Source organism: Lissotriton helveticus, chromosome 5_1, assembly GCF_964261635.1.
Source record: "Lissotriton helveticus chromosome 5_1, aLisHel1.1, whole genome shotgun sequence".
NCBI lineage: Eukaryota > Metazoa > Chordata > Amphibia > Caudata > Salamandridae > Lissotriton > Lissotriton helveticus.
The window spans coordinates 1,510,346,959-1,510,368,473 of NC_136065.1; the positions used below are offsets into that span (position 1 = coordinate 1,510,346,959).

General features: G+C 45.5%; 1 protein-coding gene across 4 annotated transcripts in view; it reads left to right on the forward strand.

The window, feature by feature from the left end:
* The first annotated feature begins 2,859 nt into the window (after positions 1 to 2,859).
* CD34 (CD34 molecule) overlaps positions 2,860 to 21,515 on the forward strand; it is a 243,154-nt gene continuing 224,498 nt past the window's right edge. For 3 of the 4 annotated variants that reach the window (XM_078644506.1, XM_078644509.1, XM_078644508.1), the window contains exon 1: positions 2,860 to 3,059. In XM_078644506.1, coding sequence (XP_078500632.1) covers positions 2,987 to 3,059 — 73 coding nt within the window. In that variant the 5' untranslated portion in view covers positions 2,860 to 2,986. The remainder of the gene's footprint in view (positions 3,060 to 21,515) is intronic. The other variant, XM_078644507.1, reaches the window with a different exon arrangement.

The following is a 21,515-nucleotide window of genomic DNA, read 5'->3' on the forward strand; positions in this document are numbered from 1 at the left end:
GGGTATATGAAAATCTGTTGCGTGGCCATGAATGACAGTTGTTGGCCAGGGAAAGAGATGAAGAGATCGGAAAATTCAAAGAATTCATAGTTAAGGGATGGCCAGAGTTCAGGGCTCTCTCAGAGGAGATGAAGAAGTTACATTGGAATGAAAATTAACTGTTCAGGGGCTCAAGGTTGATTCCGGCCAGGAACATAGGGACAAAGCGGTAATTCTGGCACACGAAGGTCCCTTAGGGAGGAACCACACTAAGGCTAGGGTGAGAGAGTTGTATGGGTGCCCAGGGTTATGAATCAACATCAAGAGTGTAGTTAAAGACTGTGCTACGTGCTCCAAATATGACATGAGTAAGGTTGTTTCCAAAGCTCTGTTGTTACCTGTAGAAATTCTGGAGAAACCATGGTGGAAGCTGGGACTGGATTTTGCTCGTCCTTTTCATATGTTACCTGCTAGTGAGATGTATGTGATTGTATTAGTTGATTACATGTCCAAATGTGTGGTGATTAAGGCTCTGGTTTAGATTTGGGTGGCTGGATTACTCCGTCACAATAGTGAGGGATATTCCAAAATATAAATCCCATTATAACCAATAGGATTTATATTTTGGCGGACTAGATATCCGTCACTGTTGTGACAGAGTAACCTGTCCGCTAAGATCTAAATCAGACCCTAAGTGTGTAGGCTTTGTTAAACACCAAGGTCATGATCACCTCCTTAAAAGACGTGTCTGTTTGTGACGCCGTCCCTCATGAACTTCTCACGAACAATGGTGTCCAGTTAACATCAGAAAAAATGCTGAAATGTTTTGGGAAGAACTATCAATAGTCCATCTGAACACAGCATTGTATTCTCCACAAGTTTACGGTCTTGCCGAGTGCATGAATCATACGGTGAAATCTTGTGTGCAAAAAGCAGCGGAAAATAGAACGCCTTTGTCAGATGTGTTGGACGAGGTGTAGTGGGCTCATTGCAACTCTCGCAGTCAGGTAACATTTAAGGCACCTTTTTTTGGATCGGAGGAAGAGTAGGAAATGCAAAGTTGATTCCTGCATGGATGAGTGGAGGAGGTTGTGGGTTGAGGAGAATGAGAGGAAAGGTAAACATGCATGAACTGAGAAGAGAGGGCAAGTTGCTGAGAAGTTCATTTCAAGATATTCCAGGAAGAGGTACGATCAGAAATACTTCACCAGATTCTGGCCATGGTTAGTGGGTGAGAAGGTATTAGTGAGGAAACCTGATTTTGTGAGGAAGGGTGAGACAAATTACATGGGTCCATTCAAGTTTAAGACAGTTATGAAGAATGTGGTCAGACTGGATAATGGTGATGTATGGAGCATGTCAAGTTTGGTGAAATGGAATGGAACAAATGATGGTGATATCAACAGTGGACTCAAATCTGGAGCAAGTGATAGCCATGGAAAACTTGGTAGTAGTGATCAGCAGGGTATTCACTTTGGTGGTTACATTCCCAAGTTATTTTCGAGACGTACCACAAGGTATTCTACCAGACCTATTTGGTTGCGTCTTAATTACTTTGCAATGTCTTAGTATCAAGAGCTGCATTTTCAATTAGCTCATTTATATATTGTTTTCCACCGGGGCATGGTTTTCAGTGGTTCTTGTTTTATTTTCTGTCATTATACCGATGATATTACTTTGTATATACTCATGTTCTTCTGATTTAATTGAATGTCACATTTCATGTTCCTATGTTGTAAACGTTCCTTTTCTGTTTAAGGAAGGGATATTTGTTGTGTTGTACTTGAGTTAAACATGTCATCTGTTCTAGAACAAACAGATGACATGTTGACTGTTCCATGCAGAAACCTGTCATCCTGGAATAAGGAGTAGAAGGGATTTCAGGAGCGAGGACAGTCGGAGCTGAAGGTGTTGGCTGTTGTTCTCGGTTGGTGTTGATTGACTCAGTAAACTACAAAAAGCTCTTACTTATATGTGCTTCTTCTTCAATGGGCAACTTAACAAGCCATAAGTGCGAACTACCCCAAATATCCCAAAAAGGCCTAGCAGTTAAGGGGTTAAGGTGCCAGAGTGACGTGGCTCCAGGAATGGGCTATTAGCTAAGTGCACTGGGTGGATGGACTTGCATCAGACAAACTCTTAACTCCTGCCAGTGACTCACAAGCATGCACGGACTCCAGACACCTTAGACGTGCTTTAAGGCGCTCCATGGGTGAACATTATCATAGTGAGATGCTTAGTGCCTAGACTGACAGACTCGAGAATGACCAGTGCTGGGGAGCATGCGGAGAGCAAGCCTCCGAAGCGAGCTACTACACCGTTCTGCGACGTTACTGCCTGGCGGTTCAAGAGAAATGCTAGATAATTTGCGGTGCGTCCTAAGTGTTCCACAATCTTGATGTCAGGAAATATTCACCATTTCTAAACCTCACAAAGCCCACCTCGCCCAAAACAATGATTACGAGTTTTTGTCAAATTCGAATGATTGACAGCTATCACCATAATAATAAAATATATATTTTTATGTAGTGATAAGTATCATATGCTTGCTCTCAGAAGAGCGAAAAATACAAAAATGCGATTACCCTGTGCCAATGGTACCCATTTTACCAACTGTGAAATGCTGAGATGTTGATTATGCTTACCTGCATTGGAAATTCTGGCATGTAGGTGCCACACACTTCTCATAAGCGGGCACTCAGTCCAATAAACTCTCTTCTGCTGTTAGAAAATGTAGTTTATGTTTTCGCTTTTTTTTTTTACCAATCACTTGTATTCCCATGCTGAAGCCTGTGCTCTGAAAGGGTTAACCCTGGCCAGGCAAACACAGCCCACTCCGAGCAGAGCAGCCCCTGCACTATATAAACGCAGGGGAGGAGGAAGGCCGGGCGCACTCTCCACCTCTCCACACGCCCATCTCAAACGGACACCCCGCCACAGACCTCCAGCGCAGCGGTGCCAGACAGAGAACAGGCTCGGGTCAGGCAGCAGCGTGGAGAGCTCCAGGATGTTGTGCCGCGCCGGAGCCACGAAGGGGATGGGCCTTTTCTGGGCTCTGATCTGTGTGATGAACTTTGCAGGTGAGAGTTTTGAGGGCGGGACAGAAGCGCGCGCTATTCGAAGAGCGCAGGCGGCAGCAGCGCTGTGCACACAGTTGTTACCCCACTGCCCGTTCATTCCTGGCCGCTTTGTTCAGAGCTTCCCCTGAGGAAGGTTGCAGACTGATGTATTTCTTTTGCTTTGTGTTATAAATGTGAAGAATTGAAAGCATGCCTGTTATTACACGGAGAAAGTAACGACGTATTGCCCGTTTTCCTCCCTTCATTGCGCCAAGGGATGCTTTAAACACCCAGAATATAGCCAATACATATCGAAATTATAAGATTAATAATAATACCGATATAGTATAATACATATACTATATATATAGATGTGTAAAATGTAATTCGCTATTTTTATTGCCATTGAATGTGGTGAGGGACCATGTCTCGCTGGAGGTGAAGCCTTGAATCGATCATGCTGCCCCCACGCCCCCATCAACATTGATAATGATAAGCATATTACATTCTACGCATGTTCTATACATGTATTAATATTGTTATTTTAAGAAATGTGCTATGTCTGTGTACATTCCCACACACAATAACGAAAGTCAAGTGAAGACATAGTGCCAAGTTTGCTTGGCTTGGCAGAGTGGAGCACGGGGCGTGGTCCATGTTGGTGGCAGAGGGAGTAGTCGGAAGGCACACCTGGGCTCTGTAGGGGCCGGGGCACCCACAGGTTGCACCCGGTGGTTGCTGGGGTCCTGATATGGTGCTCAGCTGCAGGCTGTGGGCAGTGGTCTAGGCAGGAGTATAGATTACAGAGCATGCACCTGCCCTTCTCCAGACATCCGAGTATTGTGGACAAGGGCTATCCTTTAGCTTCAATGGAACTTATTCCTCATGCTGATAATCAGAGGTGTCCCTGCTTCAGTTTTCCATTGGGTTTCCCCCACTGTTCAGGGCGCATGTTTTCTATATGCCTGTGCTTTCCTCCATGCCTTGTGCTGCCGAAGTGCACCTTGAGTTCATTTATATGCTCGATTAATTGGCTTGTTTGATTAATCCCGTAGGGCCCATTGCTGGCACCTTGGTTGTCCACCTAATTCCTGTAATAATATGCCAATTGCCAAGCATCTACCATTTGCCCACCTTCCCATGCTAAGTGTTACTTTGTCCAGTGGAGATGTGTCCCAAAACCTCTGGAGATTCGTTCCAAAATACCCATCAAGATTTCCCCCTTCTGTGCGCTGAATGTGCATCCAACTGATTACTCACTGTGAACTGTGCTCAAACAGACCTGTGTACCATGAGGGCAGGTGAATTTCATATTCCTTATAAAATGAGCTCAACCCCACTAGTGCAGCCCAAACTGGACTAGTTTCTGAGACAAGTTTAAAGGACAAGTTGTAACAAAAAACCCACTACCAGCTCACTGTATGTCGGATGCCCTTGTTTCTTCCTGCTCCCCTCAAATAGTAGTCAGAGAACTGGTAATACTATGATATATCAAGTCCTGAAATTTGTGATAATTTCCACTTATGCTATAAATAGTGTACATTTCCTTTTGTTTTTTAATGTCCTCATGCTGTATGAGCCCATTGTCTTTTTCTCACAAATATTCCAACAAACATTATGAAATATAATCTCAAACATTCAACACATTGTACAGGGTGTGACTGAAGGTCACACCCTGTACACAGTAAGCTATGGGCATGTCCACATTTAAAGGTTGAACAGGTATCTGGAGCTTGGTTAGTGGGTCAAGGGTGTGGTGGTGGCCTCAGCCCACCACCCCGATGTGGTGGGCTGAGGCGGTAGCCTACATGAGTAGCTCTCTACGCTTGTAGGGTGTGTGGTTGGAAGGATGTTGTTTTAGTTGTAATCCTATGTGGGAATTGTTTCCATGTTGTGCGCGATGACCACCGAGGTGCGGTTATGGGGCGCAGCACGTAGCGGTGTGTTATAGATGATGAAGTGCAACAGACAGACGCACAGTTTTACGGTTTTCAGCAGGAGCTGATATGCGTCATGCCCAGTGTTGGAACGGGAAACTGGCACAGGATATGGATAGGACCACACCTTGTGCACAGTGTAATCTAGCCATGGCCAGCAGGCACTGGTGGCTGGGCATATGGTATGCCTGTTGCCGAAAGGCCTTGGCTGCCCTAGCGTCAGATGTACTACAAAAATAGGGGCACTAGTTGAAATACATTATTCCAAAGCGAAAAAGTAATGTACTTATCAAACTCTTATTAAGGAGGTGTAATAGTTGTCTAAGAAGATTAGCTACAAAGCAACACAGTGGAAACTCTGTACAAATTCCCATAACTAATACTCAGTTGATCGGATGTCATGCAAAACTTAGTACATTTGTTTAACTACACCACAGAACACTCCACATGACCTGTTCTTAATCTCACACATTGAAGGTATGGGTGCTGTCTTCACAAATGACTTCAGCAAGGGCATAATCAATAACATTTCTGAAGGGATAAGCAATTATTATTTTTTTGTATTGCGTGCAGGAGGAAATGCTGTCTATTTTCTGTGTTTACCTTCCGCAAGGACATCTATATATTGACAGCGAAACTGTAGACTTAGAACTGAATTTGCAGTGTTTTAAGAATATGTCATGCTAGTAAGTGTGATTGTGGCAGCCTATATTATAAATATAATTTCTGCAGGAACATATAGATGGTTGCATTGGCAGACAAACTTCCAACTGCATTTAACATGCATAAGGCTATCTATTGCCCCTCCGAATAACTACAGAACCCGTTACCATCAGTTTGGTTTCTATTGGGACATATAGATGCAGGGAGTGGTATTGCAACCTTTAAAGTGCATTGAACATCTGTAATGATTGACTGCTGCAGCTGTCATCTTTAGCCATTGCAGGGACATCTAGTTGCTGACCGTGGTACTGCGGCTTTACAGCTGGAGATGCTGTCTGCAGACATCTATTGCTAGAGACAAGAACTGCAAGAGCCTTTAACTGTTTTGTTTGTGGACATTGGGCTGCTGATTGTCACGTGTGTGTGCATTCTTCCTTCTTTAGCAAGAGATCTGGGCCCAGATGTAGGTAAAAAATATTTACCGATTCTTAATTACCGAATTTTACCGATTCGGTAATTAAGAATCGGTAAATATGAAGGGTGGACATGTAGGTCCATCCAGATGTGTATTTTACCGATTCGGTAAAAATCGGTATTTACCGAATCGGTAAATACCGACCGGTAATGCTCCATTCATTCCTATGGGCTTTGAAGCCCATAGGAATGAATGGGGCATTACCGGTCGGTATTTACCGAATCGGTAAATACCGATTTTGACAAGGGTGCAGGGGGTGTCACTTTGACACCCTCTAGCACCCCCAAAAAAGGGTCGGGCCATATGGCAGGCATACCTGCCCTAAGGGCAGGTCTGCCTGTCATATGGCACAGGTGTGCATGCACACATGTGCATGCACACCTGAATCGGTATTTCACCATCAAATTGAATTTGATGGTAAAATACCGATTTCTTAGGCCTTGTGGGACTCATAAGAGTCCCACCTACATATCAATTTTACCGAATCTGTAAAAATACCGGTCGGTAAATTTACCGACCGGTATATTTACAGATTCGGTAAAATTACCGATCGGTAAATTTACCGAACGGTAATTTTACCGATTCTGCCCCCTACATCTCAAAATACTTTTACCGGTCGGTAACGTCCGAATTCGGCCGTTACCGACCGGTAAAACCCTACCTACATCTGGCCCCTAGATCCATAGACAAACAGAATGCTATCTAGGCCGACAGTTTAAGACTGTGGCGCTTCAGTGGCAGATAAATCCACAAACAGATTAAGATATACGGATGATATGGACGGACAAGGACTGGAACATAGAGATATGGTAGCTATATGAAGACGTGTCATATAGAGATAAGATTGGAGGGCGGCAGTCAAGTCATGTGACTGGACAGTCTCATGGGTGTGTGGGTTGGAGATGGAAAGGAAGCGTTGGTACGTGGGTGGATTGACAGTTGCTTATAAACTGTTGATGCAGGACAATGTACCATTGATTTATTTATTTAATGCAGTTTTATATAGCGCGGACTTTACCCAAAGATGTCAGATCGCTTTACAATATAACCAAGTGCATTACATAAGGAGAAATTACACACTAACAAGTTACAAATACAATCAGGATAATTAAAAAGGTAAAGATAAATAAGAGGTGAAAAAACTAGGTTAATCCAGACCAGGCGTGCAACGCCCATTGGGCTCAAAGGTCTTCAGCCCAAACCCCACCCCCGTCGTGTGTGTCAGCCCGGCTGAGACACCTTCCCGGGCACACACATAGCCGCACCAGAGTACTTCACAGGTCTTTAAAAGACTATTTGCTTGTTAGTGAGGCTTTGTTGGTTGTTCTTTCACCCCTTCTTAGAGCCCCTGCATTTCCACTCTGCCTATTGCTGGAAGATAGCCCCCCTGAACTTTTTTTCTTAGCCCCTCGACCACCTCCCCAACCCCCAAAAAATATTGAGTCTAGTTGCGCCTCTGATACAGATAAAGAAGACATGTTTACACCGTTGCATTCAAATGAATGCCAAGAGGGACATGAGAGTGAGTTGAACCATTGCGGTTCTGAGGAGAGAGCAAGTGGGTGGATGCACGCGGTGGGGATCTTCTTCCTGCCATGCTAGTAAATATGGAGTAGGTTAAACCGCGTAGAGTCCGTCATGGCGTCGTATAAGCGCGTGCTCAAGAATGTGCGCCTTGGCGTGGTTTCCACAGCCTGTCGCTGGGGCCCGGCGCCGCAGCACGTGAAGGAACAGCTGCAGCCCCGTTGTGACTGCACACTAAACGAGGCACAGATGCGCCGGCTGCACGAACCAAGGGCGAGCTCGAGCCAGACGTTCTCGTTCACTTCACGGGCCTCCCACAGCCCAACAGGCCCGGAGCTGGGCGGAGTTCCTCAGCCAGCAACTGCCTCGAAGAAACAAAGTACGAGTCAAGAGTGCGTGCTCCAGGCCTTCTTGCAATAAGAGCATAAATCAGTAATGGAATCTGTGCACAAAGATTTACTAAAACTGCCTTTATTGTACTCTAGGGGTTTGTAGAGTGGTTGAAGAGAGCTGATTGGCAGCTTCGTTCGGAGTGCTTGTTGCAGGATGAGACTTCGGCAGAGTCACACATGAGTGTATGATCAGAGCCACACCCAAACACTATCTTCGAATTGCACTCTCAGGCGCCCCAAAACATTTAAGATACCAATAAAATCGGTATATTCAGTGCTGATAAACATGCAGTTCGAACATATAAAAAACGCTGTTCTCTCTGCATTTTTAGTTTAGGGAGTTGGATGGTTCCTGTTCGATTGGCAGAGACATGGAAGGATGCTTGATGGTGTTTTTGTGGTACCATTCCCCGCCGCATAAGTACTTCTGTGAATCATCAGGAGGGTTGGGGCATGTTCTTTCAGACTGGGCTGCGTAGTGGGGGTGTTGGGGAAGGCAATCGCTACAGTTTGAGCATCACACGCAGTAGCTGCAGGGCAAGGGTGCTGTTGGCTGGCAGAGGTGGACTGGTGGCTCTCCCGGAAGTCAGTTAGGCCTGAGCACATGCCTGGCATGTGACTGGCTTTGCTTTCCAGAGGCTCCAGTCAGTCCTCTTTTGAGCTTGTCGCTTAGGCGATGGTATGCATTTGGCTTTCAGCTTGATGGACTTTTTCATTTTTAAAATCTTATTTGTAGTGTTTCTGTAGTCGAACCAAGCCCAGAATTGTTGGAGCGCTTTACAAATTGTGGGCTATTACAGCCACAGAAACATAAGTCACGTGCCCTGCATTGACCTAGGAGCTAAATTTAAACAAAATTTCCCTTTCCATTTTTAAAGAACACTGTGCAATGTTTTAAAAATAAAAAATAAAAAACGTGGTCATATTGCTTTGCAATAGTACGGCACGTGGGGTAGCATCAAATTACATCTGAATTAGAGTGTGATGAGTACATGGTGAAGATAGATATCACTGCTCTTGTTGCAACTGTGCATATGAGTAGTGTACCTTGAAGGGGTTAACCCTCACATTAATTCTCATATTCTTCTCAAAGCCACTCCCTGAAGTCTTTGGTTTCCAGCTGAGTTCATGCTTTGAGCCCTGCTTTCGGTAGAGAATCCTGAGCCGGTACTCTCCAAGCAAGAGGCAAATATTGAAAGAAAACACAGAGGTTAGCTAGAAAGGCTTATATTGCGAGTGGTGCTAGTCAACCTGGTGCGTTCCCTCCTTGAGGAGACAGCCACGGGCAATTACATGTAGCATGGCATTCATGGACAAAAAAACAGCAAACTTGTCATTGGGGCCAAAGGCAGCAGCGGCAAGGAGTGTGCGACAATAAGAGATCAGTGATTCTTTGCAATAAAGAGAGGGCACGTGCCTGTGGGTGTAAGATTATAGGGGGTTGGACAAACACAATGACATTTTGAAAAGAGAAATAACTAGTTACAAACATGCAACACCATAAAATTGTCCACGCGGCGAACGGTAAGGAGCTAGACAGGATTACAAATTGAGTCTCGGAACCATTTGGTTAGACTTGAGGTATCCAGCACAGAAGCTCCATCCTTATGCTCTCTGGGCAGGGTTGAAAAACAGCTCTTTGTGTGACTGAGGTGGTATAAGCTGGTGAACAATTGCTATAGAGCAGTGTTTCTTTCTGGGAGGCCAGACATCTCTTAGGTAGTACTGCTGCTTTCTGCACATGACACTTTGCCCTCTGAAGTGCAGCCCACCCCTCCCTACCACCCTATTCAGCAGGTGCTCAACGGAGCAGGTGGCCAGTGTGCCCTGCACTCCTATCAACCAGCGTGATGACACCAGTTTAAACTTTCAGTGTCTGCCAGGCCTAAAATCGAGCCCTTAATAATGCATGCAAGGCCTTCCTGTGCTATTGTGTGGCGCTTCTTGGACTCGATGCGCAAAGCACAGAACAAAAGTCTCAGTCTTGATGAGATACCACAGGCAGCGGGGATCTAATTACAGCTTGAATCACAAAGAGCAAGACGCACTTTAAATATTTACAGGCCTTAGGTGGCAGTCGATGATCCTCATGCCTCATTCGACCCCTCCACCAGAGCAATACGTCAAGAATTTGACAAAAAACAAAATAGCCCATGAAAACTGATATCTGATATATGAAGCCACAATGGCTCTGAATACACTGCCTAATGAAACATGACAGTAAGGCAAAGTTTTCTTTCTTTTGTGAGAGTTCACCAGCATGCGGGTGGTAGCGGATGGTCTTCAAGACCTCAGACTCTTTAGGGAAGTGCTCAGAATCCCACTTACAATAGTACATCACTAGTTGAACGTGAACAGCTGAGGACTATTCGTAGTGCTATGTTTGGGATTAATGCACCAAAGTGATGAGAGCTATGGACATTAAAATAACTAATTTGAACAGTTTATTTTTATTTTTTTAGACATGTTTCTTTTTACCTAAATACACTCTGTGTGGCTGAACAGTCGTGTACTAGTTCTAATAGCTACAGTGGAATTCCACATTGGTGGAATTATACATTTGGGGCTGCCTAAGGTTGTGTACATTTAGGAGTACCAGCATCAGGGAGAGAGAGCTGGAGGAAGGGGGTCTTCTTGGATTTTAGTCTATTGATTAGGGGAGTGGGATTCCTTGCCGACGATAAATGGGGTGTCCCTTGAAGACAAACCTTTTTTTATTTTATTTTCTGAAGTGCAGGAGTGAGCCGTATGTGCTTTAGTGTGGTGCTCGGTTAGAAGGTGTGTACAACCCAATGTTTGGTGGGTTTACGGTAATATAGCTATTACAAGGGCGCTTGATGGGTACTGAAATTAATTTTTGATGTACCCAAGTAATTGCAGAAAGAGTGAAATAGCAACGTTTTTTCCGACCTAACTAAATAAAGGCTACTCCTTGCACGCATACTTTTGACCTAATTGTGTATATCGATGTAGAAAGTGCCTCGGTTTGCACACACATAAATGACAAAATATATGATAACTGTTTCTGTTACATCAACATCCTCCTCCTGCTCATTAGCTGAGTCCAAAACCTTAATTTCAGTGGTACTCACTTAACAAAAACCACAAATAAATGAATAGGAGGCTTTCGGCCTCATTTAGAGTTTAGAGGAAATTGAACACCCTTCAACTTGTGCAGGAAACTCTAAATATGTAGTAGAATTCACTGGCTAAATGTCCTCTACCACAGGGATAGGATAGTAAGTATTATGGAGAAAATTCAGCCCCTGTGTTCTACACTATATTTGTGGTTTCCTCCAACAACGCGAGATTGGTTATCGCTCTTATTTACGTAAGGAGCCATTTGGGCCCTTCATTCTACCTATCATCCAGTCCACCACGAGACTGGCCCTTTGGTGCCCTTCCTGCCCCCACCACCCCTTCCCTGTCCTGATGAAGACCCCATTGTAAGGTGCCACAATACCTACGTGACTGAGGGGGTAGAAACGTCAACTGTCTATATCTCCTCCTACCCATGGACAACTTTAGTGAATGTTACTCTGTTCTGATATATGGGATAGGATCATAAATTGCGTTCTTATACATATCAATTCATATGTGTGTGCTATGTCAACTTTATATGATGTGACAACACTTTAAATTCTTTGAAACTTTTCACGTCCTCTTCAATCCTCACGATACACTTCCCCACCCTTTTCTCCTTCCCCTTCTGGGCACATTACGTTTGGATAAAATGACTGTAATAATGAGTATCCTCAATGCTGATGCATAGTTGAGGAAGTGAATCAATAACATCTCTCACTACAACAATAATAATCTTTTATACTCATTTGTTGTGAATTGTGTTTTTTCTGAATTTAATTGTTGAAACTATATGTGGATACTGGGACCCTTGTCTCTTTGTAACGCTATCTACCCAGGTCCCAGTACTATTGGGCTATTGGGGGGGTTCTGCTGCTAGTGATCGAAGAGCCAGGTCTTGAAGAGTCATCTGAAGTCCAGTAGGTCTTGTGTCTGTCGTAGGTTGGTGGGGAGGGTGTTCCAGGTCTTGGCGGCTAGGTGGAAGAAGGATCTGCTGCCGGTGGTTGTTCTTCGGATGCGGGGGACTGTGGCGAGTGTGAGGCTGGCAGAGCGGAGCTGGCGGGTGGGGGTGTAAAAGTTGAGTCGTCTGTTGAGGTATGCTGGGCCGGTCTTGTGGAGAGCTTTGTGTATGTGGATGATGAGTTTGAAGGATATCCTCTTGTTGACGGGGAGCCAGTTCAGGTCTCTCAGGTGGGGTGTGATGTGGCTGCAGCGGGTGATGTCTAGGATCAGACGTGCTGACGCATTCTGGATGCGTTGCAGTGGCCTCATGAGCTTGGCCAACGTTCCTAGGGGCGTTTCCGTAGTCCAGCCTGCTGGTGACTTACCTGCAACTACCAATTGGATTCTACAACTTTTGTTTGAGGCTTGCTTTTATAATTCAGTGGTATTCAAGGATTGTGATGTAGTTTGAGACTTGCCTCAATCACACAAAAGGTTTCATTGATAGTGATTTTATTTAAGACTTGCCTGTGTCTTCCAATAGGATTCAATAAGTGAGATTACACTTAAGTTCTTGCTTGTAGACAGAAATAAAGTATATTGACTTTGATGTCATTTAAGACTTGTATGTTTTCATTAATTTGAGATTTGCCTGTGTTTTTCAATGGTATTTGATTAGCCGCCTGTTTCATTTGTTTTAATCTGACAATATGAGTAAACAATCCTTTTTCGATTCCTTATTTTTGTGTATATGTCAATGGATTTAATCAAGTATGATGTCACAGGAGTCTTCCTATATTTATCAATGTCATGTATCGTGCCTGTTGCCTTATAATACTTTTCTGTATCTCCCAAAAGGTTGTAAGAAGTATAATGTCATTTGACATTTACCTAACTTCCAATAGGAGGTAGATAAGCTTGCTGTTATTTTAGACTTGCCTATGTCTACCAATGGGCTCCATTTATTATGATTCCCCACCTCTTTTCTCCCCTTCTATGTCAAAATCCTCGAGGGCCATCAACCGCCAACTTACTGAACACCTGGAGAGAAACAACTTGCTGGACAACACCCAATCCGATTTCCGTGCCACCTACTGCACTCAGATCATCCTGATAGCTGCCACTGATGACATCAGAGCCCTCCTTGAGCGGGAAGAAACAGCGGCCCATATCCTCCTCGACCTCTAAGCAGTGTTCAGTAGCTTATCCCACCACACCCTCATCAAAAGACTCCACCACATCGGGATCTAGGGAGATGCCATCAGATGGACCGTATCCTTCCTCATAAGACAAACCCAGAGTATCCGCCTACCACCATTCACTTGGGAACCCAAGAGAATCATCTGCGGTGTCCCTCAAGGTTCATCCTTCATCCCATCCTGTTCAACACTTACATGACGCCCCTGGCCAACATCGTCAGAACCCACAGCCTCAAAATCACATCCTAAGCAGACGACACCCAGTTCATCCTCTCGTTCTCAGAAGCCCCCTCTACCCCTAGGAAAAACTTCCACAACTGCATGACAAGTGTTGCCGATTGGATGAAGACAATCTGCCTGAAACGCAACACGGACAAGACAGAAGTGCCGATTTTTGGGAACAACACCTCCCCAATGAACGACACCTGGTGGCCCTCCAAATGCGGATCAGCATCCACACCGACAGACCACGCATGCAACCATGACATGATCCTGAACAGCAAACTCAACATGAAATACCTGATCAACGTAGTCTCCTCCTCCTGCTTCCACACCCTCTGCATGCTCCAAAAGATCTTCAGATGGCTCCCCATCAATAACATGAAAACCGTCACTCAAGCACTAGTCACCAGCTGGCTTGCTATGGCAATACACTCTCCCGAGGACTCACCACCCAACTCTTGAAGAGACTCCAGACGATACAGAACTCAGCTGACAGACTCGTCATTGACCTCCCTAAATGGACCCAGACCACCCCCACCTCAGGAACCTCCACTGGCTTCTGATCTAGAAGAGATGCCTATTCAAGAAGCTGATACACACCTACACACCTACAAGACCCTCCATGACCAAGCACCAGCATACATCAACAACCACCTGAAATTTCACCAACCCTCCAGACACCAGCACTCCGCCTCCCTCACCCCCGCACACACTGCCAGCGTCCGCCAAAGCTACAGTGGAGGACGCTCCTTCTCCTACTTCATTTCCAAGTCCTGGAAGACCTTTCACTCCACCTCCGAACATCATCCTCCCTTCCGAAATTCAGAAAGAGAACCTAGTCTTGGCTTTTCCAATGATCACAGCAAGAACCTAGGGCCTGGATATCCAAGCGTGTGACTAGCTGTGCTCAACAAATCTCGATTGATTGACTGATGCAATTTGAGACTTGCCTGTATTTATTGATGGGGCTTAATATGCATATTGACACTTAAGGCATACCTGGTTCTACCAACAGTGTTTGTTGAGCCTGCTGTCCTTCCCTAATTCCATCATTGCATCAGTAACATTTGATGAGAGGGAGATGTAATATAAGATAGGTCTACCAATAAATGTATATGACAGTGTGATGCCCCTTTAGACAAGACTGCCAAAAACGAGGATTTGGGAGGAGTGAAATAATGTCCTGCTTCTCTTTGTCTAACAAAACAGCAGTGGCGTGTGTGTTGGATATTCCAGTGCCTTCAGGTAGGTTCTGCTATCGACGCACTTGACGTAACGTGCAGCTGGTCCGTATGTGCCAACGGGACTCAGTGAACGTGGTGCTGGCTAGTGGCTTGTAAGCGGCTGCCTGATGCTCAATAAACACAACGTGTTTTTCTTCTGATAGTTGCCTGGCGCGGTTGTTGTGGCGCAGCGTGGGCACTGCTCAGTGTCCGATAGCTGGTGGTCAGCCTGTGAAACAGTTGCAATCAATCACTCCCTTATCAGGCGCGGCCCAGCGAGGCTCGGAGCTCTTTAGGTGATTCTCCTTTGCCAGCACGGGGTGATGTCATGGCCCTCACCTCATCCCCCCCTACACTTAATTTAACCTTTTCCCTCTGAGCTGCGTGATGGGCGCCTCCACACCCATATCCTGTCTGGGGCTGGGAGGGCAAGTCGTGGAGGGAAGGAGAGACGTTATCAGATATGTCCAGAGCGAGCCGAGCTCCACCCTTTCCGTTCCCGCAGCGTTGCTAATGCGGATCACGTTTAACGACGATTGTTGAGCCTTGAGAAGGCTGTGCTGCTCACAGCTGCACGGACCGGAGTTGGCTCATATCCTGCGTTCCTCACCCGTGTCTTTTCAGATTTTTTTCAATGCACATTCTGGTTCTCGCTGTAGCTCAAATGCAGACCCGCGCGTACCTAAAGCACAGAAAGAACAGCAATCACTGACTTTCTACTAGACATAGGACAGCTTGAGGAAGCAGTCTGATTAGATACACCAATAAGATAGCTCTTTGGGTTGTAGTCTGTGCCTGCTGCTGAGGTGTCCTTTTATCCTGCAAGATACAGGCTGAAAGACGGCTTTTCATCCTTCCGAGACTTTAAAAGGAATAATATGGGGCTTGGCGGTAAAACGTTTATAATTTAAAATTCTGGTGATGTTGTGGTGTATGTGTGCATTATCAATGGACTATGGCGTACATCCAGCACGTGATGTATGAAAAAATAACAAAAGTGCAGGAACACAATATTTTTTTTGTAATGCGTCCCTGTCTCTGCCAAATGCCTGGTTTGCCGATTACCAAGGCTGCCCTATCGTAATTCCACGTCACACCTCTTTTTCCACCACCTTACACTTCATGAGCTCACTCTCGTAGTTGCTTCATTCATGCATGGTGTCTCGGGTTGTCTTTTAGTCCTTCCTTATCTCTTTTCGATCTTTTGGGCTGAGGCCAAATTATTGTTTTTAGATAGATAAAATAGATTTGTTTGTTGCATTTACTATGTAAATGATCAGCATAAAAGTCATAGTCTGGAATTTTGTGGAAGGAATATTGAGGTGTCATAATATAGTGACCAAAATATTGAAAAACAAAATATTGAGGAGGAAGCAATAGACTATTATTCTTAACTCTTATCTACCTACCGTGTATTTATATATATGGTCAGAAAATCTAAACGTACTTACCTGTGAATATTTTGGTCCTCAATATTCTTCTGCCAATATTGTGGCAACGCAGTATACTTACGTGACATTCCTGACCCACACCTCAGCATAATAATGGTAATTAGTATGTGTATAATAAAAGAAGCTCAGTAAAAAAGAATAAAAAGGAAAATAGAAGGCAAAATGCCAGTAAAGAGTGGTTCATAATGCAGATGAGAAGTAGTGTCAAGCAGTGGCGGCTCCTCAAGGGAGTGCTGCGGGTGGTGGAGCGGAGAAGGGGTAAAGTGGGTGGTAGTAAACTCCGGAATGCGGCACAACAGGGTTGTGTATGTAAATAAATAAAACAAATTACACTGCGCGCGCTGCAACGCCAAATCGGCGATGCCGCGCGCAATGTAATTTGTTATATTTATTTATATACACAACAACGTTGTGCCGCATTCCGCCCCACAGCACTCCCTCGAGAAGCCGCCACTGGTGTCGAGTAGCTTATGGAAAGATGCAATAATGCCCTAGTTGAAACCTGAGGGTTGGCTTTAGACACCAGTTGTGGTATTTTTCTGTTGAGAACTAAGAAAACGAAATTCTCATTGAAGTTCACATAAAGAGTATTAGTTCAAGTGTAGATAGAAGTAGGCACTCTCAAAGGGGCACGTTAAACTGCCAAAACTGGCTAGGCCTACCTCTAGCTCCTGCAAGTCAATGGGACTCCTCCGAATCAAACAGACAAAGAAGTCCTGTTAGATATGCCAGAACACTATGGGGCATATTTACAAGAATTGACGCATCGGCAATGATGCATCAGGTTTCTTACGCCTGTTGCAAATGCCCTAATAACTCCATGAATGAGCTGTATAAGCAATACAGGACTCCATGGGGCACGGATTCACAGATGCGTCAGAAATCCGGATGCATCATTTGGCGCTACAGTGACGCATTGCTGGAGTTGGTCATAAAACTGACGCAACTCCAGCACTGTGCCAGAACACATAGACGAGTCCCGCGTTAAAAACCCTGCGTCAATCCTTATGCCTGATTTGAAAAGGTGTAGGGATTTTAACGCAGTCAGGTCGTGGAGTGATGCAGTGAAAAGTTGTAAATTTTACTACATCAGGTCGACATTGCTTTTAACCTGGGAACGCCTACCCTGCACACTTTATATCTGGGGCAGGTATAATGTGACACACACCTCTACAAGTTGACACATTGGGCCCAATGCATCAGTTTGTAAGCATGGAGCTGTGTGGAGCACTGATTGAACTGACATTGCATCAAAGAAAAGAATAATGCGGCAGCGCTAGCTCCTTGTAAATATGCCCCACTGTTCGGACCTACCCACATCCGAAGTGAAGCACATACCCTAAATGGTAAGATTGAAACTTTACATTAGCTATCAACGTGAAAAATATCTGAAACCTTTTCAAAACTATCTATCCTTGCAAGTAGGAGCTGACACACTGAGTGAGTCAGTCTGCCTCTATGTGTGGCAAGCAGAAACGCTAGAAAAACTTTCCCTCAATAAATACGAAAGACTGATTTTAAGACACTGGTCGGGAAGGGGCACCGCTCTGCAGCACGCACGTGCGGGAAAGCTGAGAGGCGTGTATCCTGTTGGGAGCAGCACTTTGGGAGGTCAGCACTGAGGCACCACCTCTGCATATTGAGGTCAGGTTTCCTGCTGGAAGCTTTATCTAAACACAAGTCCTGTGAAGGGGAAGCTGGGCTAGCAGGGATTATAGACCCTTACAGCAATGAACTCATGCCACCTGTTCCTGATTTGTGTGTATTGCTGGACAGAGAAGGTTAACCCTTTACAGTCATTCGGCCTCCATCATTGGACTGTTTCCCTTTCAGATTCCACTTGTGTTACATCTATTAAAGATAACAATGCTGCGACCCTTATCAAGGTGTATAGGCATCAATTGTTTTCTCTAAATAAAATATTAAGGGGAATATTGATGACTCTAACCAGAAGAATGTGTGTGGCCAACCACTAATATGATGAAAGTCTTGTAAACTGGCATACATTATGTTTAGATTTTGACTTCCTTTTTGGCAAAGTTGTAAATATCATCTAGGCAGGACTAACTATAGCACCACGTTTCCAGTCCTGGACTTTAATTTTACATCTTTGTGCATTCTCAGTGTTTATGTCTTGGTAAATTATTTAGGCCTTGTCAGGAGGCATGACCTCCACCACACTTGCAAAGGTTTGCCAGAAGTATTTGCAGATCCCTGCCTGCCTGCAAGGGATCTCTTTGCTGTGAAGGAAGCCACTGCCTCAGTGACTCCGTTCACAGCAGCAAAGTTTGCCAAACTGGTGCTATATTTAAAGTGCCCACTTTGCACTTTTTTTTTGTTCAGAGAAAAAAAACTCCAAAAGAAAGTTTGTTTTTTCTGAACAAAAAGTAAATGACAGGATGTGCAGGAAGCTGTATTACTGCGCTTGAGGGCCATTTAACATTGTTCCTTCCCATGTCTGCCACCTGTCACATGGATAATATGGGTAGCGAAAATGAGTGACAATAGACCTGCTGATTGCACACAGACTGGTGCACTTTTGTTATTGAATTAGAGCAACAATTTTGAAGGACAGCGCAGGAATTGGATATATTCTTTACAAAAAGTGAGACCAAAAGACGCGGAGTGCGTGGAGGAGGAACAGGTGCTAGACTTGTGGTACAGGTACGCAAAGCGTGTGGTTGGCGCTGTTACATTGGAAACCGGATTGTCTTTATTGAGACGTGAATCTTTATATGACCGCTTCATTTTTATGTTCCCAGTGTGCCAGCGATCTGACTTAATAGGCGTGATATTCTTATGAAGACTGTCTTGAATACGTGGACCTCGCCTTAGATCTATTTCATTGCCCATGGTTGGCATTGTAAGTGAGTTTAGCATCTGCTTTGGTGAGGCATGGGCTGTTAAGGTTGCACTAATTCTTGGGTGCTTGTTGGAAGTGTAGGTTGACTAATCTGTAATATGAACTATAGGTGGTGATTTTAACTTGTATTAGTATTTTTCAATATATGTTTTAACACATGGTTTAGATCAATAGGGTGGCTTCCCCTATTGCTAATTTACTCTTACCTGTAGTATCTGCATACTAGTTGTTGCACGTCACGCAGACGTGACGTGCGTTGGGGGCGAAGTGAGAAGCTGCGCGCGCAGCGAGAGGCAGAGCGCGCGAAGGGTGAGAGAGATCGGAAGCGCCGGCCGGCGCTCCTCTGTGATTACATAAGTAAATAAAAGTTCCTTTCTGAATATAAAGCCCAGTGCCTTTATTTACTAGACAGCAACTTCACAGTGGCGACGAGGACGGGATGGCACCCACTGGCAACCAACTGGAAAAAAAAAAAAGAAAACAACACAGAAAAGAAATACACAGAGCCACCACCTCCACGTGGACTGCAGCCAAGCAGGCTACCCCAGGCCAAGGGGGACACAGCACAGAGCGGCGCTGATGGGCCAGTAAGTGGAGAACACAAGGGGGCAAAGCAGAACCCACCAAGGAACACAGGCAGAGGAGCGTGGCAGTGCCACAGCAACTAGGGGGGCGGCGAAGTGGCCAGAGCGGCTGTGCTGCATAACACAGAACACCGATCACCGCAGAAACCTCCCAAGAACACCGGGGAAGGTAAGAACAGCACTGGCTGCCAAGGAAGAAGGAGGGGGGACTGGCACTAGGAGTCCCCAGGAGGACGCTGATACAGAAGTAAAAGACAGCACCCCAGGGAGCCCCACCAGCAAGGCTGTCAAAGCGACAGAGAGCAAGGAGGTGAAGATGAGCACGCCGGCAGGCTATGCAATTGCACCGGTGCAATTCCTACCAAAACCTGGTGAACCCCTGATGAAGTGGGAGGATTGGAAGGAATATATTGATAATTTCATAGGGGTCCTGGAGGACGAAAATGAAGAGAAGTTCACCCCCCAAAGGAAGAAACGCATCTTGCTGCTGAACCTAGGACCGGAGGGTCTCAGGATTTACAAGAGTTTGGTGCCCAAGAAGAGAGAGGACACGGATACGGATGTCTATGCCCATGCAGTAGAAGACCTGGATGAGAGGTACCGCCCCACCATATGTGTGTCTGTGGATAGGTTCAACTTCCAGCAAAGGAAGCAACGGGCCGGAGAAACCATAGAGGAGTATGTAGGGGCATTGAGGAAACTAGCGGCCCCGTGTAAATATGCACTGTGGGAGGATGAATTTATAAAAGACCAGATCGTGATGCACACCACGAGTACACAGGTCCAAGACAAGTTGTGGGCGAGCGGCGACACCACGCTCAAAGAAGTTATGGTCATAGTAAAGAGGGCCGAGCTGGCTAGGAGGTGCGCGGCAGCGACCAAGAAAGACGTGGGCACCCCGACAATGGTGAACAGAATACAAGAAGGAGACCACCGTAAGGACCAAAGAGGAAAAGACTCAGCAGCCAAAGGTACTAGCCGGTGGCAAGGGAAACAACCAGGGAGCGACAGCAAGAAATCGTGCTACAGATGCGGCAGCTGGTCCCATGATGCCCGTGACAGAAGATGTCCTGCGTTCAGAGCCAAGTGCTTACACTGCGGTATCCTAGGCCACTATGGAAAGGTATGTAGGAAGAAACAGTCGAAGGAAACAGTGAAATGTGTTGAGCAAGGTGAAGAAGATCTAGAAGAAGTAGCAGAAGAAGAGGTGATCACGGTCCTGTGCATATACGACCAAGTGATGAGCATAGAAGGGAGGAAATCCACAAAACCCATCCTGGACATGTCGATGGGAGGAGTCGCCATCACTGTGGTGGCGGACACAGGGTCCCCCTTCACCATCATCCAACAGGCAGTATGGGAAGAAACATTCAGACCCAGGTTGGGACCGGAGTTGGAAAGGCTAGACATCAGACCGGTCACTTACAATGGGGACCGCATTCCCATGTTGGGGTTCCGCCGCCTACTGTTCGAATTCAGGGGCCGGTCAGCATGGTGCAAATTGTACATTGCAGAAAAGGGACCCTCGGTCCTGGGATGGCTAGACCAAGGGGACTTAGGAATTAAACTAGATCCAGGAGGGAAGGAGCAGATTTTACTGACGGAGCAAGAAGAATGGCCGAACATGAACAAATGGAAAGAGAACTACCCGAAGGTATTTGGAGGCACAGTGGGACGGATGGAAAACTTCCAACACAGGATTGTGCTCAAGGAAGGGGCCATTCCGGTAGCCCACAAGGTGAGGAATGTGCCGATTGCGGTGAGAGAAGCAGTCCAAACCGAACTCCAAGAGTTAGAAAAGAAAGGAATAATTGAGCCGATAACATGTGCTGAATGGTTGGCGCCCCTGGTGGTCGTAATGAAGCCAAATGGGAAGGTCCGGCTCTGCGTGGACCTGAGAGAACTGAATAAGAATATCGTG